The sequence below is a fragment of the Homalodisca vitripennis genome, chromosome 5 (genome assembly GCF_021130785.1).
Source record: "Homalodisca vitripennis isolate AUS2020 chromosome 5, UT_GWSS_2.1, whole genome shotgun sequence".
NCBI classification, from domain to species: Eukaryota; Metazoa; Arthropoda; class Insecta; order Hemiptera; family Cicadellidae; genus Homalodisca; species Homalodisca vitripennis.
Window position 1 is genome coordinate 101,309,975 of NC_060211.1, and position 20,105 is coordinate 101,330,079.

The following is a 20,105-nucleotide window of genomic DNA, read 5'->3' on the forward strand; positions in this document are numbered from 1 at the left end:
TTAAATATTTTGACCCCTTGGACTCCCTCGGTGGCTACGTTCCTGCTGTCAAGGGGGTTAATCTCACATTGGCTTTAACGAATGTTTACTTTATTTCGTATTCACTTGTATCACCAGCAAGGTGAATTGGAGGTGTAGGTCAAGACAAATGTATCATATTCCACCAGCTTAGCTGTTAGTTTGAGTTATCTTCACCAAGCGTCGCTACGTACCCGAGTGACCTAGGCTCAGAATTGTATTAGCGATGTTAACGGTTACCAGGATCTGGGGCGGAGACTACGCCATGGTCACGGTGCCTCTACTGTCGAGTGTGCACGACTTGTCACAGGAATCCGCACACCTTTCCTAACATACTACCAATAGTGCCATTACAAGGTCATTAACGGACTGACACCTCATTCAGTGCAAATTGTAACAGTACTTCCAGCTAAGCTGAGCCACGGAATGTATCTGCAAGCGTGGAGAATTTTTGTAGATGTTTCTTGTGTTATAGAAACATTTTTGTCTAATATTATTGTGTGAATAGCTCTAAATAAAATATTGTAATAGATACGCAACTATGAATTTTATTTGTTATGTAATATGATTTACTGTAGAACCAGGGTAGTTGGTAGATTCCAGATTTCACCCAAATACTCTCCGCTATTCCTTCTTCTTATCTCAGCATTCTAAGGAGGAGCGCCGTTAATCCGAATCCAATTTAAGTGTGAATTTTTGTTAAAATCTAAACGTGTACAATGCTAAATAAATAATCAAAGTCGATTTACTTCATCAAGGAATCAAAGTTAAGTTGAAGTAATCATCCGACAATAACTACTTGTATAGGTCCCTAGGCCCTAATATTATGGAATATCTATGATGAGTTATCTACTTTGCTTCAAAAATTAACATATGTAGTTAGGAAATCACACTAATATTATTTTTAAAGGATGTCTTGATATAAAAGTTTAAATTGTTTTTTTTTTAATATTTGACAACAATAATTGTGTTAATATATTCTAAATCCAAATCCAGTTCTATATTCAATGTTATCCCATATCCACAGTTTTAATGTTGTACCTTTAAGAAAGTTGAATTTGTTCAAATTGTGTTGTGAAATGTAATTAAATTTCTATTTAAACACTGCAAATCTTTGCCAATAGAAATCCAAGAGTTAGATTAATTGTTGGGTACATTTATAGTTCGAAGTAGTCACGAAAAATATTTTCAGTATTCATTTTATGACACTTTACTTCATTTGGGTCATCCTTGCGTATGTCTTGCTAGATCCTTGGTTTCAAACGGTCCTAGAGAAGCACACGCACCTCAGCTTACGGCTGTGGAGGATCGCACTTTAAGTATATTATTCTAAGAGAAAGAGACAACTTCATGTTTTAATACCACCTTCTAGCATGAAAAGATAATTAGGAATTGTATCAAATAATTGGTGCTAATTGATACATAAACAATACAACCTTGTACTCACAAATCTTCCATAGAAAACGTTAAGTTTTAATTAGGGAATGCCACGAAGTTCTGTTACAATAAGATAAAAAATACAGAAATAATGAAATAATGATTTATTTTCAATAAATAATTACACTGAAATTACTACTTATTTGAAAATACTAATCCATCTTTATCCAGTTGCGATGGTTTAGCAATACATAAAAAGTACAGATCTTAGAGTCTACCTTAATAATATAGTAAATAGTGCGTGCGAGCCTGTGCAGCATCTTGTACAAAACATCTTGTACAGTCTTGTACAAAACATTGTATACATTTCTTAAGTTAATATAAAATACTAAAGAATATATATTATATTATTAAACAAAAGAAGGCTAAATTTTATTCATAAAAAATGCTAGTAACTGATAATACACAAAAGTCGTAAGAAAGTTTGCATGAACAGCAAAAATTTCCATCTCAGTAACATTTTGACAAAATTGTGACAAACAATATAACAGCAATAACCAACAATTAAACTTCACCAAACATCTAAAAACCAAAAAGTAACATAATCATATCATCTAAATTATATATAGCATATATCTCTATCCTTATTCTAACTGCAAACTGTATACTTCCAATATTACTTAAAATTACTACTTTAACATTCAATATGGAATTTCCAAAACATACTAGTCAGCCTACTTCATAATTTTTATTAACTGTGATGTGTCCTCATAATTAAAAAGCCATTGTTTTACTTTTTTTGAGCTTAAATATTAATCTACACAATTTAAAATTGGCTGGTATTTCATTAAATATTTTTGCACCTAAAAAAATAAAAGATCTTGTCATTAATGATTTCGAAACTTTCGGCCTTCTCAATAAATTGGCTACTTTACTGCGTGTGTCATGATCGTGCATTATATACTCGGTTTCATTATTACCACTACGAATAAAGAAAATCTGTAGAACTTTAAAAATATATAAATGCTGTAAAGGTAATATATTGAGTTGTCTAAATAGATTAAAAGATGATTCCCTTTTCTTCCTAAATAGTATAATTCTAATATAATGATTCTGTACTGTTCTTATTTTAGCGATCAAATTTTTGAAAGTTCCTCCCCAACAATGAATACCATATTGTAATTTAGAATTTATTAGAGCAAAATAAAGTGTCTTTAAAAGCGCTTGATCACATATATTTCTCAAAAAATAAAATTTCCGAATACTCCCTTTTAAACCCTTTGTTAGCTCTTCAATGTGATCCTTCCATGATAAATCTCTGTCTATTATAACCCCCAGATATTTAAACGAAATCACATTTTCTATGACCTGACAATTATACAGTAATACAGTAAATACAGTACTTATATATTGAAGATTTTTAATAATAATTCAATTAAAAATAAACAATTTTACATTTTCGTAAATATATTATTTGTTTCTCACCAAGTGCAGTCGTTAAAACAAATCTTTAAGGTACTAGCTGGAAGTCACAAAATTTAATTAAAATTTTTAAGTTACTGTACTCTTGTAATTTACAATTACTGCACTCATATCAGTAACTGTGAAGAAATTGTAATAAATCTTTTACAGTGTATTAAAAAAATGTTATAACAATTAACAACATTGTAACAAATTGTGGTCACAGAGCAATTGTGCCTGCCATCTAATTATCTTTTGTAACTGCTGTAACAGTTAATTCCACGATAAAGTTGTAACACATAAACGTTTTATGTTAACACGTAGTATTAAAACATTTCACTACTGTAATAGTGTAAAATACGAACAAGTGCCTACACAGGAGAGAAATACAACCATCAACGCTAACAGCTGATTCCATTCGTGTATTTCCGGCAGAGCCGAGAGTAGCCGAAGGTGCGAGTGCCTGGCGGAGTGGGGAGTGTTGTGTTGTTCCAGCGTGCATGTGTGAGCCGCGGCCGTCTAGCAACGAAAAACTGGTTGGTTCGGTTTTTCTAACAGTCGTGGAGTGTATGCCGTCGAGGTTAGGCGTGTCGGTGTTGTTTCTCGCCGGCTGTTTGTTTAGTTGTCAGTGTTCATCGATATTCCCGTGCTATTTAACAACTTGTGACTGTCTGCTCGAGTGATGTGGTGTAGACAGACGTACATGTGACTAACCGGTTGTGTGTTTGATTTCGTTTTCATTCCAGAGTGACAATCTAAACACCATCACTACTCGAAGGAGGAATTCAAGTGCCATTTATTCTTGTGTACGTTTTCCACAAGTGCTGCTTCTAATATTCGTATGGTGTTTTTGTGTTTATCGCATTGTTGACACTTTTGTATTATTCTGATAATACTTTTATGTGGAACATTCTTTTATATACTATATTTAGTGTATACAATCCTGAACAACATAGAACATTTCTGACGAGATTTTTAGTGAATATTCGTGAAGAACTGTGTCTTTTGCTACGAAATGTGCGGAATTAACATTACAAATAGACTTTCAACGTCCGTGATAGTGGTGCCAGACGAGTGATAGTGACCGTGATCTAGACGACCGCTGATATGTTCGGCAGCCTGGTCCAGCGGCTGCAGACCCTGAGTCCGCTGACCTCCCCGGTGACATCTCCTGTCGGATCGCCCAAGCCCAACAGGAAACGGTACAGCAAGAGTCCGGCACACCGCCGTAGCCTCAAGGAGGAGTATCGAGAGGTGCAGTCGGACCCGGAGGATCTCGGTCACGGGGATTCAAAGAAATGTCGGGCCAAGAGGAAGGCGGAGAAACTCCAAGGCAAGAGACTGGATATGTCCGGACCTCTGCAGGGCTCCAAGTCCATGGGCAGGCTGGATGGCTTGAAGCAGGTGAGTACCCACTGGAGCTCTGACTCAAGTGTTGTGCAGACGAAATAAATTTGTGTTGTGTACACTTTATTAAATGTTTAAATAGGATTTAATCGTAGTTTTAGTATTAATTGAGTACATGAGTAATGAGAAATTATACGTTACGATGTATTCAAAATTAACTACATCATAATTTATGCTATTTTAACTACGAGATTCAGAAAGTTATGAAAAATTAACTTTTCTTCTATCATCAACAGATGCATATTTACGCGACTTCTTTTTGTGATGAGGAGTAAGACCATCTAGGCTATAAACCAACCATTTCAACATCGGTTACGTTCTAAGTTTATGTTAAAACATATCTTCAATGTCAAACTACTAAATTGTTAAATAAATCATGTTTTCTAGAATAAATTATTCAACGGATAGATTGACCATGGTGTATTGATTCACGTCATAATAATTAATTTTTGAAACCCGCCAGAAAGCACGAAACTTCGTTGGTTTGGATTTATTAGTAGTGTTTCCCTGCGAAACACCATATTGCATTTATCCTTTGTAATCTATCATATCAGAATATTTGTAGTAGTGCGATTTATTGTAAAGCCAATTTTTTTATAAACAACATAACATCAATTTTATAATTTCTAAAATTGTGTATTTTTGACTGCAAGATAATGCAGTCAACAAGCAATATTGTATGATTATGCTTGTAAAGAAATAGCCCAGAACATATTGTGTTCTTAATATTTCATTTCTGTGTTAGTTTGTGTTGGTTACATTAATTTTATACCACAGGCTAGAGATAAATATCTATAGTGTGTGGTTATCTTTAGTCTGTGGTTATACTATCGATGGAAGTGGAGATTGATAACGAACATTGACCAGAAAAAGTTCAAATTGAAAATCCTGAAAGAAATAGTTTCATTGTTCAAAACCTTCAAGGATTTGTTTTACATTGTTAGATGAAACAGCAAGATAACTATTGAATCGTGTACAAAAATGATAGCAACACGGTTTCCAAAGTCGGCCTGTCTTACTCACCATGCATTGTCCAGTTCAATGTGTAACAAAATCTTACTGAAATATCGCCGCATTAGAATGATTGCTACCGTTAACTTAAATAATAATTAGAAACAATAATTAGACTCGTGAGCTTTGTAAATAATATCAACTCATCATCTATAACTAGCCTTTTCAATTTTTAAATAAATATTTAAATGGTCATATAGGCTACATTATGCGTTGGCATTGGAACACTTGGATTTTAAATAAAAATTTAGTCCAACCAATGTAGTAACAACAGTCAGGAAATAGGTCCAAAGATTCTCGCAGTGCTTCCGAATCGTCCACACATCATATTTTAGCCTGCAGTGGTTGGCTAAATTAGATTGTTAGCAAAAGTCCTTGCAACCTAAATATTATTTGTACATTGTTTGAGAACATTTATTGGGATAAAAATAGAATCAGCCAAATTTTATTGTAGCACAACGACTGAATTACTTTATCAAGCGTCTAACAAAGAAGCTTCCTTACAGTTCGAACGTATCATTGGCATCGACGCGACCATCGACAAATTAGTTATTATTAAAATTCTTTATGGTAAAACAATAATTGTGATTAAATCGAAATTGAAACTATTAATTGAATTCAATGTATGAAACAGTTAAAGGTTTTTTTTATTTAAATGTAGGCCTAATAGAAGTACATAGAAAGTCGTAATAATTCGTGAAAACGATTATGGCATTATATCTCTACACTAACGCTGTACTGCAGGGCCATTCTTCCTATCCATTTAGGATTATTCAAATGGGTTAAATGAAAAGATTTTGTATAGGTAAACTTCAGGTAAATTCTTATTGTTCTAAATAAAATAATCTCAGAAAATTTAAGAAAGTCGTTGTTGGCTCTTGAGCAGTCGTCAGTCACAGCACAAGCTGGAACGATACAGTAAAATCAGACCACAAATGTACTTAGTTTTCAATAATATACTTACAATCATATAATAGGTTAAATAATAACTTTTTAGTCGCAATCAAAGTACACTATAAATTAATTACTGCATTACTTTTCCGGTTTCTATCCATCTAATACAACATCTGATACACCAAAATATTATGTGTTATAATGTTCTAAAGCATGTAATATAACAATAACAATAGAAGCAATAACATTAGTACTGTACATGTATGGAAAGTTAATTTAATTGATGTTATAATAATAATACGCGCTCATTATCTTTGTTGGAAACACAATGTTGCTTATCTTAAATATAGGATAAAGCGATTAATCGTCCAATAAAATTTACAACGAGGAAAATTGATTGCAAGCAATTTTTTTAAGTGCTTCCCACCTAATCGACTAAACAATTGTTTGTCATTCTTATTTCTATGCTTGTTTTGTCTTTCAGTGTATAAATAAACCAAACGATCGTATTTTTGTTAAATTATTGAAAGTTAATTTAACCCTTCTTGTATCCGATGTAAAAAAGTAGCGAATTTATTGATGAGTTTTTACTAATTTTAGGTAAGTTTTTAAATTTTAAGATCGTTTTGATTCTTTAAATCCCTTTACTATCCTGGCAACATGAATAGTTGTTTCTAAACTATTGATGTATTTCCAAGAATCGGGTAATTAATACCTCATTACCCGGAATACCTCTCAACCGGAATAGTTTAGATCTTGGAGATACTATGAATCGTTGACGCACCTATCTCAAAAATATGATCTATTCCTGTAACTAGATAAATCAGTTTAAGAATAGTATAGCCCTTCATATACAATACTATAAGTTGGGTGTAGCCTACACATTAAAACATTTTCACGGAGAAGATATTTATTTCATTCATTAAAAGAATTAAATGCTATTTGTGTTGAAATGTTATGTTTCCAGTTCAATTGTATTCAATATAAATTTTAACAATGTGGTTCATTCTCATACACGTGTATACCCACGTTTTCATTGCTATATAAAATTCATTAGCAAAATATAGTTTTTTTTTATTTTTCTTATTAAAAATGTTTATTTTAAAACAAAAATCTATGTAAGCCAACACCATGACCCATGATTATACTTTATATTTTGACGAATTCACTTCATTTCAATTGAATCAAAATATTCTTTCAAAGTGTTCTTTTGCGTCGATTTAACAGAGCGTTTTATTACGTTTTAAGTAATTTTTTGTGGAAAAATTGAAAAACTACTGAGATCAAGTACTCTCCATATTCAAAACTCCAAATTATCTCAAACCAAAAGAGCTGTCATGTAGTGTTAACTTAAATAGGATAATTTATATAAGTATATGAATAATTTTATAAGTATATGGTGGACTTACGTGTAGCTCTGGGCGTGAAAGGGTCAAGGTTTTAAATATCGTGACAATGAATATAAATACAAATTTGACAGACAGTATTGTGGTTATTATATATCGATTTATGCGTCTCAATTTGCAGGTTGTGGTTTGTTATTGGACACCAAGTAATAGACTCCAAAATATCGATTGAAACAAAGGAGATCAATTACATTTGTCATCAGGAAGGTTGCGGATTCGTAGTACTATTTTTAATATTTAATAGTTATTTTAAAACAATATCAATATAAACATATAGATCGATAAATATATTTCAATTATTTACAAATTTGGTTTAATCGCAAATTTAAATGATAAGTTAACAGTGATAAATAAGACAGGATGTCCTCTCCCAGCGAAGGTGGCTTGAAAAATAATACTTACTCTTTATTTTTGGGGGATTCGAATTAGTTGATTTGGGCGCTCATTTCAGGTATCAAATCAATCTTTATTGGCTCAATTTGACATAGCATAATTTGCTATGTAAGTCAATGTAATTACCACAATTTACGTTACATTAATAAATTTTATATAATACATATTACAGTATTCAATAATATGGTAAAAATTATTGACTCAATAATTGAGTCAACAATAGGCATTAACCACTGGGTAAAACTTTCGTAACAATGATAATATGTTCTGACTACTGATCAAGCTTCTTGGAGGGTATAGGAAGTCCTCCCAACCAAATGCTGCCTCAGTAGGTTTTTGTTTAAAAAAAAAAAAAAATGTTAATATATCATGATTTTTATATCAGAAATGGAATAAAAATAAAAAACTGGTCCATTAATTTTGGGCCATATAAGTAAAGAAACTTTTCTCACCTGTTGTTGAAACTTCTCAGGTATCTACTGTTTACGTAATTTCCGACATAAGCATGTAACTGTTGAAGTACCGATCCTTTATAAATTGTGTTTCAACGGATTGAACGACTAACTGGGTACTGTATTCGATCTATAACACTATACATAATTTCAAAACCTTAACAGGTAGATTTGGGCGCTCAGTCCGGGAATCGTGGCTCCAGACGTAGCAAAGTCTGTTGGGTCGGACGCGTAGTTAAGAATTGAACCATCGTATGAAAAAATGTAACCACCAGTTGTGAAATATCTCGTAAGTCTCAGCAACATACAAAATTTGGTTCAACTCAAGGTAGTTTTAGTAAGGTGGTTCGTGGGATGTAGCACGGTCCAGTTATGAATATCCGATGACATCCCAGTTCGATGGAATTCCGAACATAGAGTAACCTTCCGAGCTTCATAGACTTGATGCTAGGATACGAAAAGAGGTCCTGATATAGAGGAGTCTCCAGTGCCCGTAATCGACTTCATATATCTCGAGTCCTGATGTAGGATCCGTACCTGTATTGTAACCAGGATTGACAGAAAACCCGTCATCTAAGAAAGATCTAGGTTCTAGATCATAACTAATATCAGAGATACATACAAAACTGAAGGGATATAGGCTACAAACTTACCTTGTTGAATCGGCTCGCATCTAATTAATTATCTCATTTTAATTATAGTCGGTAATTATAGGAAACTAGAACAGTAACTTTACCAAACACACAGCTGATCTCAAAATGTTGTAGACGTATACTCTTTGCCTTCATGTACAACAGTAGAGTTCCAAATTGTTCATACAAAAACTTTTATAAATTTATTAATTGTGTCGTCTCTGAGCCGTTTGGACCGTTCGACCTTTAATAATATTGTATGAAGAAAATAATTGTCACCATCATGATCAACAAAAATTTGTATGATGCTGTTTACAGAGACGGGCGACTAGAGAATATTAACTGGAAAGTTTCCTATGATGTCAAACACCTCGGTTGTCCAGATTGTGTTAAGTGTATTTAAAGTGTGTAAGTGATTAGGGTTTGATTAGATCATAAAACTTGGCAAACGCCATGAACTTCCGTTTACAACCAAAATTTGACAGGACTCGCGCCTATTAATCAGTTTTCGCCATGTGCTGCCTGTTTTATCTCTATGACAATGTTATCATTAAGGACCCCCCTCCTGGGCCTGCTAAAATTCGTCCCGATGTTGTCTGTCTGTATTTTTGTTAACTCTTGATAGACAATCCTATTTTTGTCTAATAGGTACGTTGATACCTAGTTTTACATTGGTCTTACGAATGATCATGATGCCAACGAGACGTAGGATAAACAGAGAAGCTCATAATCATATGATATAGTAACACAAGCGATGAAGTTACTTTACTAGACTGAGTGGTCAGACTGATTAAATTCGGATTCTAAAATACTCTGTTATATCGGTTTATTTTAAAACGAAGTATAGATTATCATCTGCTGTTTAATGAGGTTTATAAAGTCATATTAATCATAATTAATTGTTTCTACCTTTAGGGTTCATTCGTCGATGTCAACAACATTATCAAATAAGTAAGTTATTGATAGTAACTACATATCGCGGGTTCAATACCATTTTATATCCTATTGGAATTATTTTGTTGTGAGATGCTTGTACAGATATTGTAATTTGTTTGTTAATTCCTAGTTCATAGGATTCTAGATGTGGCTAGACAATCACAAGGTTGACCTATGAAATATTCCAAATAATTTGTTTGATTTCGAAAATGGAGTTACTTTCAAAACAAGTTTTTTATGAGGAAACCTTTGTACAAAATTGATTACCTCACAAAATGTGCCATTGGTGTTGTTCTTGCTGTACAATAGCACTATATGTTAGCTCAGGGCAGAGTGTGCGCCGCGCCTGTTGGCTGACAGAACAATCGATGGCAAGGATCTCTCAAATATCGAAAACCGGAGACTTTGAACTCGCTGCTTTCACTGGCTGACGGTTTAATTGCCTTGAGTCATCATTTCACTTTCCCCGGTGATCTTTGGGTTTTTAGACCCCAGGAGAGCGTTGCGCACTTTGGTTCCTGCTCAGACAAGTTAGTGTCGTTACGTCGTCTGTCTGTCAATGCAATTTGACAAGATTAATCTGACGCTTTATCACGAGGCTTCGACCACTAGTATCAGCATCAGAGGGGTATAATAGTACTCACCAAATACCAAGTTCTCAACTGTCACCGTTTCGCTGAGCTTTGGACGAGTGCGGTAATCAGTTATTGTGTACTTGATGTTCAAAATGCAAAATTGGCCAGACTACGTTGTTTGTGCCACATCCGGTAACGGTAGGAAGCACAGTTGAGCCTCGATTAACCAAAACCGGACTAACCGAATATCCGGCTTAACCGAAACGACCCTATGCAAAAAACTGTGTATTATTTACACAAATAAATAACAACCGTATAATAAAATTCAGCATAGTAAAATTGTTCATCTGCTTTCAGTGTTGTAGCATGAATCTGCAGGCACATTGCATGTTTAACACACGGTATGGCTATATAAATAGAGTGTTTTTATATGCTATTCTAATAGAATTATAATTGAACCGGTAAATTGTAGTCCCATCAAATTCGTCTAAAGAAGAGATTGTTATCGGTTAAATTGGCACTGCAGAGGTTAACAAATAACGGTGTGATTAAAATACACAACTAACGGCCCTGTGTATGCAGTATAGATTTTGAATGCATGAATAGGTTGTGTTTATACTTATTAGATCAAGTTACTAAATGAGTACATTCAACAATTTGATCGGCTATCGACCAAATTTCCTACTCCAGAAACTTCTTGGAGTGAATAATGTACATTTTTCCTGTCTTAAGGCAGGTTATCTTCAAGAGCTGTGATTAAAAATGTAATGTCTTAAGGTTATTCGTACTAATTAGAATTGCTGAGAAGAAAGTCAGCAGCTACAGTGTTCGTTTCTTTCTATTTGTTCTCCGTTGATTTTGTGTATTTCTGACCTTTCATTTAAGTTTAATTAGCTTGTATTTTTCCCTGGTAGATCATAATTAAAGTATTATCAAATCTGGTTTGCGGCTGGATCCAGGTAGTTGCACACCCACGCACACAAACCCAGATTTTTGTTATTTGTAATGGTATCCTAAACTGATTAGTATAAATAGATAGTAAACATCATGATGAGAAAAATATTACCGAACACTGATATTGTCACAGGGTATTACTTATTCAGGAGTCTAAGATGTTATTGAATACCCTAGAATGCAAAAAGGCAGTTGCCGATACGACACTGCGCTCGTGAGTGTGAGGGTGCGTGCGTGTAGGCGACACCTGACTCTTCAACTGCAGTCCCTATGCTAATACTATATGTGTAAATTGAACGTATAGATCTGTATATTACTAGGTTTTTCCACTATCGCCTTTTTGTTTGTGTTGTCATTCAATTTCATTGCTTTAATTTATGATAATATAAGTTACAGTAGAATATATTATGTATATCTCATAGTCATAGTAATGTAATATTATGATCAACAAGTATTTTTAAATTTTCTCTTACCTACGTCTTTTAAACTAAAGCATAAACTAATATTTACAAATCGTATATTTTTCAGTACGTTTATACACTTGCATAGTCAATTCGTTCAATTATCGAAATATTTTGGTTACTGAGAGGTCATAAAAACTGCAACGTAAACTTGACTTTATGACTTATGTAGTAAATTAGATAGAACACATGAACGAACAAATAAACGGTGCAGAGCTCGACTATGAACACATGAACGAACAAATAAACGGTGCAGAGCTCGACTATGAACACATGAACGAACAAATAAACGGTGCAGAGCTCGACTGGATCCTCCGGATGGCGCGTACCCGCCGCGGTCATCCCATGGTGCTGGTGCTGGTGGCCAGCGACCGTGTCTCCTTATCCGCCCGCCAGGTAGAGCAGGCAGACCCTCGTCATTAACTGACCTGGCGCCACCTGCCACCAAAAAACGTCCATTTAAGTAGTCCTCACGATAGGCTAGTAATATGAAAACTAATGTTTCGTGGAAAAGAATTTTAATAGTCACTTTTTGTTTGGTTGGTCCCTTTTCACCTGATGTGTCTTACAACATTTCATAAAACTTTACTACTTTGTTTTTAATTCTCACCGGTAAATAATGTAGGAGAAAACATCTTCGCGCTAAATAAAAAAAGTTTTGTTGTTAGTGGAATAAATGGAGTCCAGTCGTACTTGTGTAAAGTGGTGTTTGTTATTAATCAAACATCATCGATGTTGAATGCATTTAATAAATACCCGAACAATCTAGTTTTGATAATGAATTCCAGTTTGTAAACAAAATAATAGCCACAAATCTACAAATAATAGCCATCTAGTGCAGTAACATTGTTTTTTCAAATCCAACAGATTGATTGTGGAAGTCTACAAATTGTGTTGTTATTTCAAGTGTTGACACATCCATTAAAAGTTTCTGTTTTCATCAATTACAATTTGAAAACATGTAGGAATACAGTTAATAAATTTGAACGTCTGAATAATTTAAGTAATGTGAACTGAAGAGATTACATTTGATCATTACTAATTATTGTAATTTGTGTTATATTCCAGCTCCTAATGAATTTCCCTTTGAACAAAAGTTGGTATTATGACACCACCTTTCTACCATTGCCGCAAATGTTACTAACTTAAATCTACCTTGAATTGAAGAAATGTGAAGTAAACAATGTGTACTACGAAACGAGCTAAGAAGTTTTTAACGAGACGATGATGAACTCTGGGTCCCTGTGCTTGTACCGGCAGACGGGACCTACTGCCGTACGTAATGGATGAGCACGGTCCAGAAGCTGAGCTTCGCGCTGCGACTGCGTCGTTTACCCGGTGCACCGCGCAGGCGCAGCGGCAGGCGGCACAGACCCACCGATTACCCGTGATTATAGAAGCGACGGCCGGGCCCGGGTACTCACGCTACTCATCTCATCACCGAATTGTAACGTCGGAGAACAATGAACCCCACTAACGTATTCCGGTGACGTCTTGACGGCATTCATCAGTTCTGACACTATACCCCACACTAACTATATGGCACGTGTCCCCTTAGATAGGCATTCAGGCATTGTTTCAGCTAACCTTGAGTTCAGAATCATTGGATCCGTGTTCTGAAAAACATAAAGAACATACATATATATGAAGGAAACAGGATTTCCCGGACATTTGCTATCGTTCAGTGATAAAAAAATTACTACGTTTCGAGATCTGCAATCTGATCTCTTCTTCAGGTAAATAACTAACCTAAAACATAATACAAACTAGGTTAAAATAAACAAATCATACCAGAACGTTGTGACACGCCTAAGTCAGGAACCACATACATGCCATGTTGTGTGTCAACTTCACTAACCCTAAAACATGCACTTATTAAAAAAAAATAAACACAACACTAATTATTAAAACTGAACTACAGATTACAGGTCACAATAGGACTGCATTCGTTGACCAACCACCTACGACTTACTACATGTATGGACTATGAATATTTTAGTGACTTTAGAAACGTACTTAGAATACGCTTAAAAATGCAAACTTAATAAGCCGAGTTATCGTATTGATAACTTAAAGAATTTTTTCTTTACTGCAAATAACAATCTATGAGATGGCACAAATATCGAAAAAATACTGTGTTCAAAAGCAATAACGCCCGATCTATTGCTCTATGAGATAATCTCAGTATTCCTACCCCAAACCCCCTATGGGTACCCGAAATTAATTTTTAGATTACCTGAAATAATTCAGTCTTGAATGTGGATTAAAAAAAGGAAAGGATTTTTTACTTGAAGGTGAATTCTAACCTTATAGGAACACATCTCTATTAGTAAGCATTAGCGGTTGGAATAATAACCCATAGTTAATAGAAAGGTGGTTGTTTACTGTGAAGAAAGTGAAATTAAACGATGTATTCGGTATAATTTGTGGGTTGGAAGTTACCGGCTACAGTGTTGTATTAGGTTACATAAGAATCATTCACATTTAATCGAGACGTCCAATCGCGGCAGTCTCAAAGAGTAGCGCAAGTGGTCTACAATTCATCACTTTCTATGTCCAAGTGTAGCTGGTGGTCTCAGGCTGTGGAGAAAGTGATTGGTCAGCGTTAATTTATTCGCCGGGTTGTTCCAAAGTCAGGTGTTACTAAATGGTGGCACTAAACTTGTCAAAGTGTATTCTGGTCGGAACATTTCACGCAATACATCATCTCTTTGGTTACAAACCTGCTCGAGAATAGTTAATCTTTGAATTATTTACTCCTTTTTCAAGAGAGTTCTTTCTACGCCAAAGGCATTTTGAGTGATTACAACAAAAGTTTATAAGAAAAAACGGTCCTTACCTCTGTGCACATCTGTATGGACCTCCCTGCGAATCAAACCCTGATCCCGGGATAGAGGGCCACAGCTATGTGCTGAGGTCTAGTGTGTGAACAAATTTGAAAAACCCTTCCCTCATTTTTACTCTTAAGCAAATGTTTTTAGATTTGACGAATGCCCAAGTATATCAGGTGCTATGCCCGGTGTAGCACCTAATGCTATACCCGGTGTACCATCTGATGCTATGGCCGGTGTACCACCTGATGCTGTGCCCGGTGTACCACCTGATCCCTGCACAGGTGCCTGTCGGCTCACGCCCGTGCACTTGTCGCGGGAAGTGGCAAAAACAACTTTCACTGTCATTACAGGACAAGGCGGTTTCATTCAGCGTCGATGGTACTTTCTAATCGTGGCAAACGTTTACCTCAAGATTTACTTGGCGCTTTAACTGCGTTTCGTTGCGAAGGTACAATATTTATTTTAGAGCTGCAAGGTTGGATAAGATCAGACGCCCTTAAATTTGGATCCGTTGTATATAATTTGAACTGCAAACAAGTCGTGGATCGTGAGCGATATTTTCTTATGTCGCCACTTTATGCATCGTAGTTCTTGGAGTTATTGAAAACGCTTAGTTCATGGCTACGTGTGGGAAGTTGAGTCGGATGTAGTGAAACGACCTGGAATCTTATCCCACAAGAACATCGTTAAACTACAAATTCCTTTGCCCTTGTTTGTGTCGTGGTATTACGGGAAATATCTTATTGTAAAGGTATATAATGCAACATCAGGTATTTTTTTAGTTTTTTTTATTAAAACACGTAATATTTGAATATAATCTGTGAAGTACAAAAAGTGCTAAAAAGCGTTTAGAAAGGGTTTTAATTGTATCCTTAGAATTAGCCATTTTTCATAATTTTACGATCAAAAACACGGTGTACACGTAGGGTTAAAATCAAGGTGGCTCATCGTATATGAGGTAAAAGTGGTATTGTGGGTACCTGCACGATTCCTGCCAATCTTTTACCCTTATCGTGTCTTTTCTCGTGTTATTATTCATTCAATCTATTATAGCTATGTGTGTATAGTGTAGTAGTACAGTAACCTTAAACAAATTCAAAAGGTAAAGCATTTCAGGTAGCTGATTACCTTTTCTCTGTCTTAAAAATTAAAACTTTAAGGAATATTTGGAACCTGGAAACTCCTATTTTGAAGTTTTCTAATCATCAATCTCATATCAGTTGTAAACGTAACTCCCAGCCAATTACGTCACGACTTGTAGTGAATGGCTGTCATTGTTACTCATTTTGACATTCATATCGGACAAGATGGTATCCGGTTACCGGGATCTCTGATTTTGATCTAATCCGCTTTGTCTGCGTCGGTTAACAGAGAGATCGAGCCGGCCTGAACCGCTGATGTAGAGGTACAGTGACATAACCCCGAGCTTATCGTATGTACTCCGGTCCTACTCTATTTCAAGATAACTCTTATCTTAACTCGACACAACAAACAACTCAGCAGAGAGGCTTGACTCTGTGACGCAGGTGTCAATGTCGGCTTGTAAATATTTGTCAACTGATTTCCTAGCGAGCATTTTTACCGAGCCTCGAGCGATATTCACGTCCACTTTGTGACACAGATGACTCACGCGCCGCGCGCCTCCGCCTTGTTAGTATAATTGCTGCACTTATTGCTGGACATCCTGTTGTAAAGCGAGAACTTCACTTTTTCACACGGTGTCCTTCAAAAATGTACAAGGCGCGACTTGTACGTCATTAGCGGCAAATAGCGATCTTGTCTGTTGGAGTTTATGTTTACTTTGACGGATGGAGGGAGGCTGGTTCTAAGAGCGCTTATAAATCTGAGTGAGACATGTTAATAAATCAGTTCAAGTTTTTATTCTATAACATTTTCAAATGGGATATGTAAATAAAACAGCGGTTGCCAGGATAAAATTGAAGCCAAGAGCACAGTTCAGTGCAAAAAATGTTAGGTACGAAGATATGCCCAAAAAAACGTGCAGTATTTTGTAGGCGTTCTTTTGAAATGACAAAATACTTTCGTTCTTTTTCCAAATATTAAAGTATTCAATATAGTTAATAAAATTCAAACGACTATACACTGTTGCTTTTGATCTAATTACATATTATTGCAATTCAAAATGTATTCAAATAGTTTAAATTTAAATTTTGTTTTCCTCTATGTTATTATATTTTAAACGTAGGCTGTATTTTTAATACTTATTACTAACTTGTTTGTAAATACAATTTATCTTAAATATCGTATGCACTGACTTAGGCGTATAGCAATTTGAGGTTATTAAAAATCAAACTCAATAGGATGTTTCCTGCTTCTCCAAATTAAACCTTCCTAGTGAGGACATACTAGTCTTCCTTATGAAAAGGAAAGATTCATGTAAGTCTGATCCTAATCTCTTATTAGGTTTAAGTGTATTTTCTTCTTTTTGTACATAGGATATACAGGTTTACTAAGTGATATGGGATGTTTTTACATGGGAATTTCTTGTTTTGCGTTATCGATATTTACAATATTTCTTTCTTCCATTGAAGACATTCTAAATTTAGAATCATGTACGATCCAATTACAAATTATTGCAATTCAAAATGTTTACAAATAATTTTATTTTAAATTTTGTTTTCCTCTATGCTACTATATTTAAACGTAGGCTGTAGATATATTTTTAAATTTTTAATACATATAACCAATCTTTTTGTAAATACAATTTATCTTAAATATCGTATGCACTGACTTCAAATCCAATAGGTTGTTTCCTCCTTCTCCAAATTAAACCTCCCTGGTGAGGACAGGCCGTGTAATATTCTGCTTGACGGATGACGAGGTTGTGCGAGTAGCTGAGTAGACATCACACCGGCACCCTACTCGCTACTCACGCTTGGCTACCCTGCGTGACGAACCACAATGTTTGCCGACCTGGTTTTACTTACTCCACAATTTACCCGATACACTCGCTCTCCAAGTAGGGCCTATCAGGTTACTTGTTAATTCGAGCGTTCCGCTGTTTGGGTGCTGATATAACGTCGTAAAAAACGCCTTTGGGTCTACAGTTGAGAGAAATAATTGTACGGATATCACGTAAATCATCTCAATTTCACGGGTAAAATAAGAATTTGTCGCATAGCCTTGCACATTTTTAAATCATGGAACCATCCTACAAAAACATCACGGTTATCAGAAAAAAAGAAAAACACAGTTAATTTGAGATTATACTGTTAGTTAGGACAACATGATGCAAACCAAAGACGCACGTGTAACCATTGCTTAAATTGAATATACACGAGAAATTAGTTTAAGAATTGTGACTAAGACTATAAAAATATGCTATGAGAGATAGTAAAATATAGTTTAGCAGTAAAACAGCGTAGCCAAACTAATGTGTGTGAATTCTACAATACTGAAATTAACCCAGGAAAAGATTGTTAATATCTATTTGATGTTACTGATTCACTTATTACACAACTAAATATTAAAAGATCTTTCTATTTTATTCTAAAAATTGACCAAAAACATTTTTGTATTTACTTTAGATAAATAAATGCTGTAAATATAACACTAGTAAGGAGGCGTTAACGCCAGTAGGCAGGCACTGGGTATAGCAAAACCGATCATTTTCATCTGGACATCTCCATGGATTTTCAGAAATATCACTAATCGCAAATGTCTAGATGTTATGGTTGGTACAATGTTGGAACGATAGGTCTAGTCTACTACGGAGAATGACTGTTGGAGTGGCTGGAGCTCCCTTAGTTTTAAAGGCTGTTACTAACCAAAACTTGACGGATTGAGTCACTTCTACCCGCTTTGGCGTGAGGAGGAAAAGAGCCTTCATCCCCTTCTTCCACGGCGACATGACTGAGACATAGAGTCCGCTATCTGTCGTCATAGGATCTCGACAAGAGACGGCTTTCCAACCTTACTCATTCCGAAAATCCTATCCCTAAGGGGAGCAAGCGAAAAATTCCTTTAAGGATAATTTTAAGTGCAGTGATGGGTTTTCTCAGCTTCTTCAACAAAATAGAGTTAATACTGTATTGCTAGGGTGTTATGCGACCAAAATCTAATTTGTTCAAATATACTGACAAAAATTTGATTCTACGTACTTTAGGTTTCCAGTTGTTATTAATTCATAATAAATGTATAAAGTAACATAAAAATTTATTGTTTCAGAAAATTTACTCGTTATACTGCGCTGCTTATTCAACTTAAATAATATTGGCTGTGTGTTTGAGAGAATGAATGTAGCAATAACAAGAAATTATTTAAAAAGTAAATTGTTAATTTAAGTTTTAATTTATCTTTGTTTGAAAATTTTCTACATGTTCAGCTGATAAATTTGATTTTTAATTATTACATATTAGTATATATTTTGGTTAAATTTAAATTTAAAATGGAATTTGTTATAGTTTTAAGGTCATTAAATGTAAATATGTTTATATATATATAATTTCAATAAACATTGAATCGCAAAAAGTATATATATATATACACCACAGAGCGCTTACTTTTTCCGATTCAATTTTTTTTTTTTTTTTTTTTTTTATGTGAGGTTGAGTGGTAGAGAGGGCTAAATAGCCCTAACTCCGCCTCTTGAATAAAGGCATATTTCATTTCATTTCATTTCATTCTGATTTATTCATTACAAACAAAATAAACAACATTGAACTGGAAGAATATTAAAATAATCAATCGTTACACAGTATTATGTGCCTGTTTAGATTCATTTTTATTATTTTAATGTATACAATTATTTCAATACATTAAAAGTAAACACTGTAGTTTCTGTAATAATGTCAATGGGTAACTCTACAGTAGGTAGTTTAGTGTAGGTTGTGGTGGCCTACTGTGGAACCGTTTGCAGTTGTAAAGGTATAATATCCTTCAGGATCTGCGACTCGCTGGACAAAGTTTAATTGAGACATTATAGAGCTCTGTTCAATAAGAAGCCATACATAACATCCATACATTATTGAGCCATAGTAAGTAACTCTTGTGGGATGTATCCAGTAGCACAGAATGTGGATGATAAAGTATCCAGGGAAAACGTGACTACATAAATCACTATAACTAGCGAATGGCTCTCCAGTTACCTAGTCCCTAAGGAAACCCGGACCTACAAGGCAACTCTAATTGTAAATATTACCTGATCAATATTCAACTCTTGTTATCCCTACGCACATACATTTCATAATGCCGGTAAACCTGCTGCACTGTGCTTTCACTGTATAGCCTATAGTGCGAGTGCTCGGGTCAATATGATTCCTTATCGTTCATTT

At 34.8% G+C, this 20,105-nt stretch overlaps 1 protein-coding gene across 3 annotated transcripts in view; it reads left to right on the plus strand.

Annotated features, from left to right (window-relative positions):
* The window catches only part of LOC124362567 (rho GTPase-activating protein 20-like), a 316,435-nt gene that overhangs the window by 139,209 nt on the left and 157,121 nt on the right, over window positions 1-20,105 (plus strand). For 2 of the 3 annotated variants that reach the window (XM_046817188.1, XM_046817187.1), the window contains exon 1: window positions 3,346-4,260. The exons of the other annotated variant lie outside the window; for it this stretch is intronic. In XM_046817188.1, coding sequence (XP_046673144.1) covers window positions 3,964-4,260 — 297 coding nt within the window. In that variant the 5' untranslated portion in view covers window positions 3,346-3,963. Of the gene's footprint in view, window positions 1-3,345; window positions 4,261-20,105 lie in introns of those variants that run through there. 3 annotated transcript variants of the gene reach the window in all.